This window comes from Telopea speciosissima, chromosome 1, assembly GCF_018873765.1.
Source record: "Telopea speciosissima isolate NSW1024214 ecotype Mountain lineage chromosome 1, Tspe_v1, whole genome shotgun sequence".
In the NCBI taxonomy this organism is placed as follows: Eukaryota; Viridiplantae; Streptophyta; class Magnoliopsida; order Proteales; family Proteaceae; genus Telopea; species Telopea speciosissima.
This window is the reverse complement of record NC_057916.1, coordinates 58,111,808-58,122,063: the sequence shown is the minus strand read 5'-3', so window position 1 is coordinate 58,122,063 and position 10,256 is coordinate 58,111,808. Positions and strand designations below refer to the sequence as shown.

At 43.1% G+C, this 10,256-nt stretch overlaps 1 protein-coding gene across 1 annotated transcript; it reads left to right on the top strand.

The window, feature by feature from the left end:
* Positions 1 to 6,868: 6,868 nt before the first annotated feature.
* On the top strand, positions 6,869 to 8,794 carry LOC122651694. The gene is made up of 5 exons (XM_043845193.1): positions 6,869 to 7,074; positions 7,318 to 7,382; positions 7,458 to 7,646; positions 7,905 to 8,192; positions 8,487 to 8,794. The coding sequence occupies exons 1-5, from the start codon at positions 6,869 to 6,871 to the stop codon at positions 8,792 to 8,794; spliced, it is 1,056 nt and encodes a 351-aa protein (XP_043701128.1).
* The last annotated feature ends 1,462 nt before the right edge of the window (positions 8,795 to 10,256 follow it).

The following is a 10,256-nucleotide window of genomic DNA, read 5'->3' as shown; positions in this document are numbered from 1 at the left end:
TCGAAGGAAGTGTGATCCCATCTCTCTAGATGGTAATCACGCCTCTTTTATGTCTTATCATCTTTTTCTTGTTTTTTGTTATCATGCATCTCCTCTTCTAGCATTACATGCATCTTCACATGACCCTTATCCCCTATAGTCTAAGATTCCACCATGTTCATATATGTACCATTGCATATTTACACATACCATGCACATTATTACGCATCTTTAGTTTCAGCTTGCATACTCCCTTTTACGTCTTTACACTCAATCCCCACACATGTTGTTATACCCGCACCCCAGGATATAATTAAATATTATTTTTTCTCGTGACATGTAGATACCACTGCCATGTATGCTGGTGACCTGTTCTCCATGATGGCCAAACGTAGTTACAAAATTATTGACCACAGTACGGGTTTTCTTGTGGAGGAAAGATTCCTCAACCGCCAGTGGAGAAAGTTCATTGACGGCGACTTCGTTGACTATCCTCCAAGCAACAGCCCAGGAAGCGAGGAGTTTAGGAGAGAGCATCTTGGATCGTCGCCTCAGTTGGATACTTTGTTCAGTGATGAGCTTGGCATTGCTGTGGCGAAGCTATTCGGGGTCATGGGTGATAAGCCATGACAAGGAAAAAGTAAGTTCGAGCCCTTAAGCTTTATTATTTATTCTTTCCTTGGTAACCTCGAAGTACGGGTCAAGGTCTGAATCCACTCGAGGTGTTTCATGTGAGAAGGGAATATTTAATTTTGGGTCCCACTTACCTTTGGGAAGTACATTGAGGACTTATACCCATCTCATGTGAACCCATCTTAAAGTGGGCTTTTCCCTAATTAAAGCTTATGGGCAGGCCCATTTAACTTAAGAAGCCATTTAACTTGTATGGCCCATTTCACTAAACGCCCATTTAACCCTATCGACCCAAGGATGGGTTATTCCATTCACTTACCCACAAAGAACTAATGGGTCAATCCATTTAGCTCTTGACCCATTTGGCTTAAGAGACCCAAGATCCACTTTCTATAAATAAGCCAAAGGGGGAGAGAGCATTCAATTCTCAATTTCTTCTCCCATCTAACCTAAATCGTGGAGGAGAGAAAGAGGAGTGAAAGAGGAGGAGGAAGGTGGAGAAGCTTGGTGAAAGGTTGAGACCCCACCTCTTGGAGCCATAAATCGTGGAGCTCTCTTATCTTGGGGGTAGGTAAGCCATTTGAAGCTTTCTTCCTTCTTCTATTTTGGGTTTTAAAGGGTTGGGAAATGGGAGAGATTCGACTTAGAGTTCTCTTGGAACCCAAGAAATCGATGGAACCTTAAAGCCTAGGCTATGGTGGAGTTATTTCACTCAATTATGAGCTCTAATGTTAGTAGTCTCATTCTATTTGAGAGATTTAGGGTTTAGACCCTGTTGTGCTTTAGGTTAGGTTCTTCTCAATTCCTTCTCTTGAATCTATTGGGTTGAATGGACCTAGAGAGGTCTTAGAACCCTGATAAGCTTAGGATGGAGCTTCCTTGATGTTCCTATGCTTTAAACTACTTAAAAATGATACCCTTGGAGGGGGATCCTTTGGATTTTTGACTTGCAGGTGTGAGGTTTTACATGTGATTTGAGACCTGCAAGAAACCACTCTGAGATTACCTCCCTGAGAAGGCCCCTGGAAAGCTAGGATTTTTGTGTGGTTTCATTTCCTGAGACAAACCACTCCTGCAACCGCACTTGACTGAGACTGTCTTGAGCCCCTGGTTTTCTAGGATTTACCTGTGGTTTCAGAAATTGGGCATGAGACCACTCCTGTAACCACTCTGCTTCTGAAACCTTGTACTTAAGTGGTTATGGGAGACCTTTTGGGGATCCTTTCCCTTTGCTTGTTTAACCTTATTTTTACTCCTTGTTTAGGCTAATATATCCATCTTGTGGCTTATTGCTTGATCGAGGCGACAACTTATAATCTTGGTGCTTGGCATATATATTGTGAGTGGGTTTGGTCTTGTTTGAGCTTGCTATCATTAAATATACATGTATCATGCTAGTAGTATATCTTATAAAGCATGCTTGTGCATTTTGCATACTTGTTATTGGATTCGATACATTGATGTTGTGGTTGTTTTCCTTTTCTTATTGGGTTACGGTGTCGGTGAATGCTGGTACTAGAACCCCAGACTATATACATAATATGTTGATTGAATTCATATTGAACTGTATGTGCCACACCGTGCTGATAACCAGGCACTAAACCAGATGAAAAGTTGATGCACCCGGATTACCTCTTGGGACGATAGGACTTGCATATAGTATATCTGCGGCTATGACTTTGCACCCTTATGGTATGACCCTTGCCAAAAGGGGTTTAGGTGTTGGATAACCAGAGCCCAAATTCTGTGGTGTGAGAGAGAGCCAGTCATGGTAGTGATGGTTATATTGGGGTCTGCCACTGGAATGTTTTGGTGGCATTTCCAGGCGTAGGCTCCCTAATGACAATTGAGGTTTCATTGTGGTGATGAATGAAAGTGACCCACAGTGTCTCCTGAGTTATCACAGTAGCATATACCTCTGATTTAGTTGTATGATAGGTGGAATAAAAGTGGAATTAACATGTGCATGCATCATTGGACTCTGTGAATTGCATGTTTGTGCATCCCCATCCCCTCACTAGCTCAGTGGAGCTAACCCCCTCGTGTGCACACTTTTTAGATTATGATGCAGGAGATGGGTATCTCACAGGACTTGGAGTTCAGCCCTCGGGATACGATGAGATTGATGAGGAGGAGTCAGAAGCCATGTTCGAGGAACATAGCGACAGGTGTCCTTGCGATGATTGCCCCTATGGGCCGTGAGGATCTTGGGACTTGATCCCTTTTTTATTTACTTTTGGGGCTTAGGCCCGTGTATAAATATTTACTGTTATACCCTTTTGATAGTTATTAGATGGTCATTGAAATGTAACTAACTACTGTATTTATCATCTAGCCTTTGAACATCTTATAACTATTTGATTTTGTACGCTTCCGCAATACTATTGATCTTTGGAATGTAATATTCCTTTTTCCGCATTCTGATATTATATTATGTTAATATCGGTTATGATTGTGCGTTGGGACATTGTGTCAGTGATCCAGGCAGCTTAGTAGGATGACACACGTCGTCCTAGTCACCCTTTATATTATATTATATTCCTTGTCAGGAATAGAGGCATGACAACGTGGTATCAGAGCGAGATGCTCTGTACCAGCCACAGTCTAGCGGATTTGTGATTTACTCTACACAATAGGTTTCTAAGTTAAAAGCTTCCTACAATGCATAATTAGAATGCGTGTGAATCCTAGGGAGAAGACTAGTTTAGGGAGAAAGCGGAAACAATAGCAAATAATAAGCACAACAGTAGAAGGAAAAGACATATGTATATATATATTCCTTAGTTTAAGCTGTTTAGTACATTTTCCATAAGCCTGAAGGAGAAATTACAAAATTTTAGCTGAACTGTAAATTTCAAGTTCTTACAACCAGGAAAGAGCTAAAAGTACTAAATAGTAAGACAAATAGCTAAGAGTCCAAAAGGGAGCATGGTGAGAATGGACAGGAGGTCTACTGCTCCATCTCATCATCACTACTGGGCTCATCCTCTGTGCCCTCATCATGGAGGTAGGAGTGCAAGTCCTGCATCTGCTGCTCGAAGGTCTCGATGTGTCTATCTGATGCATCAAGCCTAGTATTCACTCTATCAAAGCCCTAAGCCATGTTGGTGCTCACCTGGCCTAAAGCTGCAAGAATCATGTCAATGTTAGACCCACTAGGAGCAGTGCCAGATGAAGAGGCCGCATGTGCAGCCGGCTGAGGAGGAGGCTCCTGTACATGAGGCTCAGGCCCGTAACCCTTTGTTGGGGGAATTGGTTCCCCATCACTGTATGCGTCCATCACAATTCACATCCTCGCCACTGCATTGCGATCTAGAGGTGGATCTTCAGTTAGGTCTTGATCTTCCTCGCTTAAGTCAACTCCAAAGTGCTGGAATATAGTGGTGAGCAGCCTCCTATATGGTAAATCTAAGTTCTTCTTGGGATTCCGCCCCGCATGATCCATGGTCCGCATAATAATGTAGGGTAGGCAGATTGGAATGCCTTTATAGAGGTGATATGCCACGTAGCTTACAAAGATGGAAGGCATGGTGCGGTGACCTGCTATAGGCACGATGTTGTGCTGCACAATTTGGCTCAGTATCCTTGGAGACATAGCAAAAGAAGTCTCAGGCACCTTCTTCTCAAATGCCCCATGTGTAAGCTCCCTGTATAATTCCCTGTATGCTTCTCTCCTGAGAAAAGAGTAGGGATTCTTCCATGGGGCGCAATAGGTCTTCTCTCCCCAAATAGCTACATTGAGGATACCTGCCAACTGTGCCCCTATAAATGAAATAGTGACTCCCTTGACATATGAGATGATTCGGTAATCTCGTGTGCCTAGGTTCCCGGTGTGCAAGTTGGAGTAGAAGTGGCGGATGAGCTTGGGGTAAAATGGTTCTAGAAGGTTGAGGAGGTTAGACAACCCTAGTGCTTCAAATCTTGGCCCTACTTTATAGGCTTTGAGGTCTTCCAATACTACATCCCTCCCCTCCACAATATTCTTGAAGCGAAAGTAGTCTTGGTACAGCTCTTGTTTCTCTAGGTCTTGAAACCGTAGTGCATCCAAAACAACTGGGGCAGCTTGTTCATCCCATGCACGCCTTGTTCTAGGAGCCATTGATTTGCCCTAACCTGCAACCAAGAAAGGCCAAGAATATAGAAATATATCAAGTCAATGCTTAGATATTAAGGCCTAAGAGGATGTTCAATGAAAAGATTTGAGGAATTAATACCTAGACCTTGATTCCTACCACAGATTTAATTAAATTACAGTAGGAAATTTTTACTAGAAAATTTTGTTGTGAATGGTTTAAGGAGTTGGGAAAAAGGGGAGTGCATGGCCACCATGTGGATACAATCATAGAGAATAAATGTACATGGCCACATTATGCTTAGAGAATATTATACTATGCAAACAATTAGTTCAAACAAGAATTGGACTGATTTGATAAGAAAATATGCTAAGAAATCCAAAAAGAAATTTTCAGATATGGTGATTGGAATTTAAATCATAGGGAACAACTATTCAAACAAGCAAGGGGTGCATTCGATCATGAGGCATGCTTGAATCTCTAAAAGAAAATTTCAGATGTGATTCTTGAAGTCCCAAATGTAAGAAGTAAATTAGTTATAGCTTGAGACAACCCAAATTTATATACATAAAGCCTACATAGCAAAATCGAACTTGATTTGGGTAAAAATAAAATAAAATTTTCGGTTAGGATTTTGGGATTTCTCCAAAATCCAACCCAAATCCATGATGAAGGTGCAAAATTGGGGGAAATACCTCACCTAGATTGCATATGATGGGAAACAAATAGAGAATGGACAATAATCCATCAATTTAGCAAGGAGAAAACAAAAAAAAACCCCAAGCCTTGTAAACCTGAAATCGATTTTTAGGGTTTCTCCATGACAGAAATCGAAGGGAGAAAGAGATAGATCGATAGAGGGGGAAGAAACCATACCTAAACTCGATCGGATCTTTTGAGGAGTGATTTGGAGTGCCAAAAATCCACCAAGAAGGGAGATGGAGCAAGAACGATCACGGCTTTGGGTTTCTCCAGAGCGTAGGGTGTGTTTTTGAAATAGGGAATGGGTTTAAAAAAAAAAGTCATGGGTTTGAGATTCCAATTTTTGGGCCATGCGGTTTTACCCTCGGTTACAAAATTATGAAACCGACTGTGAATCCGTGAATTTCCTGAGACCGAATTTTGGTTCTGTAAAAGCCCAGATTTACCTATGGTTGCAGCTTAGTGAAGCCACACCTGAAACCGCCCAGGCCAGAAAGGGGTTTTGGTTCTGTTCTGCTTAACCAACTTGTTTCTAATGCTTGTTACCCTGATTATTGCTGCCTTTGCCCCTCTTATGGCCTGTGTTTACCTTTGTAAAGCAATTTTATGGTTGGTTTGCCTATGATTGCTATTGTGCCTATAACTGTGGCTGTTGACTGTAACTAGGTGTGAACCATGGTTAATACACGGTCAAATGCCAACCGTTCCCCTGCTAGGGAAAAGGTCGGCGAGGCTTCGAATACGGTTTTACCGGTAGCACTGCCAGTTAATAATAATCCGGATGTCACCATTTTGTTGAGCAATAGGTTGCAGTCCATGGAACGAGAGCATAGGGAGGCGCAACAAGAGTAGTGCCAATTTATGCAAAATATGACTGCTATGTTCCAAGACTTTTATGGAAAGGCAGCCAGTGCCCCCTCCTGTGCAAGTTAATCCTCCCCCACCTGCCCCTTTGGGTTCTGCCGTACCTAGTGTTCCTCTGGCTCAAGCTACCGCTGGAATTCCTTTGACAGAAGAGGTGCCAGCACCCACTCTACCTCCTACTTCAGTGGCTCCTCCAGCCCAAGTGGTGGTTCTGACTTGGTCAGATGCCTCCAAGCTGTTGGAAAGGTTTCAGAAACACCGACCTCCGACCTTCTACAGGTTGGCTCATGATTCCATGTTCCCAGCTACATTTATAAGGGACCTGGAGAGGATCTTTGAAGTGTTACAGTGCAATGACATAGACAAGATCCGGTGTGCAATGTACCAACTTCTGGGTGATTCTAATGCTTGGTGGCTCTCCTCTAAGGATCATTTTTTGGGCAACTCATCCAGAGGCAACTTGGGCTCAATTCAAAGAAGTCTTCTTCAAAAACTTCTTTCCTTAGAACTTTCGTGATAAGAAGAAGTCTGAGTTCATGAACTTCTGTCAAGGATCTAAATCGATCCTTGAGTACTAGCAGGCTTTTGAGGAGCTGTTCTATTTTATCCCGATACACATGAAGCCTGAGGATGTGAAGGCTAGGAAGTTTGAGAAAGGGCTTAGGCCTGGCATTAGTACTTCTGTGGTGCTTCACAAGTACCCCACTTATGCTGAGATGGTCCAGGCCACCAAGGTGATTGAGGACCAGCAGAAGGAGAATTACAGAGCAATTCAGGCTGGAAAAAGGCCCGCAACCTCTTATGAACCTAAGGGATCTACAAGGTTTCAAAAGAGGGGATCCTACACTACCACTTCTCTAGTCCAACCCCGTAGGTCAGATGCGGTGCAAGCACCAAGGACCACATAAGTTCCTCAGACTTACATATGCTACAATTGTAAGGAATCCGGGCATATGATCCGGGACTGTCCTCATCCTCGGATGATAGGTCCTCCAAATGCAGCTACGCAAAAGGCACCCCAAGCCAAAGCAGCTGTGTGTTCTCTTCTTCCTACTCCGGCCCACAGATCTCAAGGTCAGGTGTATTCTGTGACAAATGAAGATGCCCAGGCTGATCCTAGTGTTATTACAGGTAATGCACTCAACTCTTATGATGTGCATCTTTAGAGCTTTTGTTTCTATGATTTGGTTGTCTATTGCTTGTCAGGTGTGGTTATTGTTTGCTCTCAGCCTGCTTATGCTTTATTTGATTTGGGGGTTTCACATTCTTTTGTGTCCCTTAATTTTGCTAAGAAGATGTCCATTGAACCAATGCTAATGGCCCAAAAATTGATAGTCAATACACCAATGGGAAGCAAGGTTGAACTTGACTCGGTTTATGATCCTTGCCCAGTATGTGTGTGTGGTCATAGACTTGAAGCAAGCTTAGTACTGCTAGACATGAAGGACTTTGATGTGATTTTGGGTATGGATTGGCTATCAACTCACAAGGCCAGTCTAATTTGTTCAGAGAGGAAGATTCTGTTCAAACCAGCTGAAGGTGAAGAGTTTATGTTTATGGGTACTAGGCGGGAGAGACCCAAGAAAATTATCATCTCTGCCCTCCAAGTATAGAAGCTATTATCAGAGGGATGTCAGTGTTACCTGGCATCAGTGATAGACACTGAAACTAAGGTTAGTCCTTTGGAAGAACTATGTGCAGTGAAAGATTTTCCAGATGTCTTTCCTGAAGATCTAACGCGGTTGCCACCAGATCGCGAGACAGAGTTCATGATAGATCTAATCCCAGGTGCAGCCCCAGTGTCCAAAGCACCCTATAGGATGGCCCCAACTGAGTTGAAGGAGCTACAAGAGCAGTTGAATGACTTGTTGAAAATGGGTTTCATTAGACCCAATATGTCTCCTTGGGGAGCTCCTGTGTTGTTTATGAAAAAGAAGGATGGTAGTATGCATTTATGTATCGACTACCGTGAGTTCAACAAATTGATAATCAAGAACCGGTATCCTTTGCCTAGGATCGATGACCTATTCAACCAATTACAAGGTGCCAAGGTGTTCTCGAAGATTGATCTCTGGTCAGGGTACCATTAGTTGAAGATCAGAGACAGTAATATCAGCAAGACAGCTTTCAGATCTCGCTATGGTCATTATGAGTTCTTGGTCATGTCCTTCGGGCTGACCAATGCCCTGGCCGCCTTTATGGAATTGATGAACCGGGTGTTCCACGATGTTCTAGACAAGAATGTCATTATCTTCATTGATGACATCTTGGTCTATTCCAAGAGCGAGGAGGAGCATACAGACCATCTTCGCCTAGTGCTGCAATGCTTAAGGGAGAAGCAGTTGTACGCCAAATTCAGCAAGTGTGAGTTTTGGCTACAACAGGTGGCATTTCTGGGACACTTGGTTTCTGGCAAGGGTATAGAGGTTGACCCTGGAAAGGTAAAGTCAGTAGTTGACTGGGTGACACCCAAGAGTGTGGTAGACATTCATAGTTTTCTGGGACTAGCTGGCTATTACAGGAGATTTATTGAGAACTTCTAAAGGCTCTCCGCTCCTATGACACGACTAACCTGAAAGGGAGTGAAGTTTGAGTGGTCTGATAGCTGTGATAAGAGCTTCCAGCAACTCAAGTAGAGGCTGGTTTCCGCTCCAGTACTTACCATTCCTAATGGTACTAGAGGGATGGTAGTCTACAGTGATGCATCTAAAATGGGCTTGGGTTGTGTTCTAATGCAAGATGGGAAGGTAGTGGCCTATGCTTCTCGACAATTGAAGGACTATGAGAAGAATTACCGGACCCATGATTTGGAACTTATAGTTGTGGTTTTTGCTCTGAAAATCTGGAGACATTATTTATATGGTGAGAAGAGTGAAATATATAATGATCACAAGAGCCTCAAATACTTTTTTACACAGAAGGAGCTCAATATGAGGCAGCGGTGGTGGTTGAAATTGTTGAAGGATTATTATTGCACTATCCATTACCACCCCGGCAAGTCAAATGTGGTAGCTGATGCTTTGAGCCAGAAATCTCAGTCCTTGTCACTGGCATCACTGGCAGTCAGTGAGAAACCTATTGAGGAAGCTAGAAGAATGGATTTGGAACTACTAGTTGATGGTGTTACTCTATCTCTATCAGCTTTATCAGTACAGTCGACACTGGTAGGGCGGATACAATCAGCCCAAGCTTCAAATGAAGATTTCCAAAAGATTATTGAGGCTATTAAGGAGGACACGTAGCAAGAGTTAGACTTTACCTTGACAGAGAGTGGAGTCCTCATGTTCAAACAGCGGCTATGTGTTCCTAGTGACCCTCAGTTGAGGAAAGAAGTGTTGGCTGAAGCTCATGACCCTCCTTATTCTATCCATCCTGGTAGTACGAAGATGTACAGAGATTTGAAGGAATATTACTGGTGGAGTGGAATGAAGAGAGATGTGGCTGAGTATGTGGCAAAATGTCTTACATGTCAGCAGGTGAAGGTGGATAGACAACGACCTCATGGCTTATTACAATAGTTGCCTATTCCGGAGTGGAAGTGGGAGCATGTTACTATAGACTTCGTCACCGGGCTACCCCGCACACCCACAAGTGTTGATACCATATGGGTTTTCATTGATAGATTGACAAAGATGGCTCACTTCATTCCCATGAAAATTACCTATTCGATGGACAAGCTGGCTCGCTTGTACATTGATAATGTAGTTCGTCTGCATGGAGTTCCAGTTAGTATCATCTCCGATCGAGATCCAAGATTTACATCTAAATCCTGGGGTGGTTTTCAGAAGGCAATGGGTACACTATTGAGTTTCAGTACAGCTTTCCACCCTCAGACAGACAGACAGTCAGAGAGGACTATTCAGACTTTGGAAGATATGCTCTGAGCTTGTGCCATTGATATGCAGGGTAGTTGGGACGAGTACCTCTCACTTATTGAGTTTGCTTACAATAATAGTTACCAGGCTACTATCGCCATGGCACCATTTGAGGCTCAGTATGGGAAGA

What these genes read in the sequence shown, in the direction of transcription:
- LOC122651694 (XM_043845193.1), top strand. Translation starts at nt 6,869, where the DNA reads ATGAAGCCTGAGGATGTGAAGGCTAGGAAGTTTGAGAAAGGGCTTAGG. An exon ending in GAACCTAAGGGATCTACAAG is followed by an intron (nt 7,075 to 7,317) that starts GTTTCAAAAGAG and finishes TCCGGCCCACAG; the next exon opens with ATCTCAAGGTCAGGTGTATT. An exon ending in TGATCCTAGTGTTATTACAG is followed by an intron (nt 7,383 to 7,457) that starts GTAATGCACTCA and finishes ATTGCTTGTCAG; the next exon opens with GTGTGGTTATTGTTTGCTCT.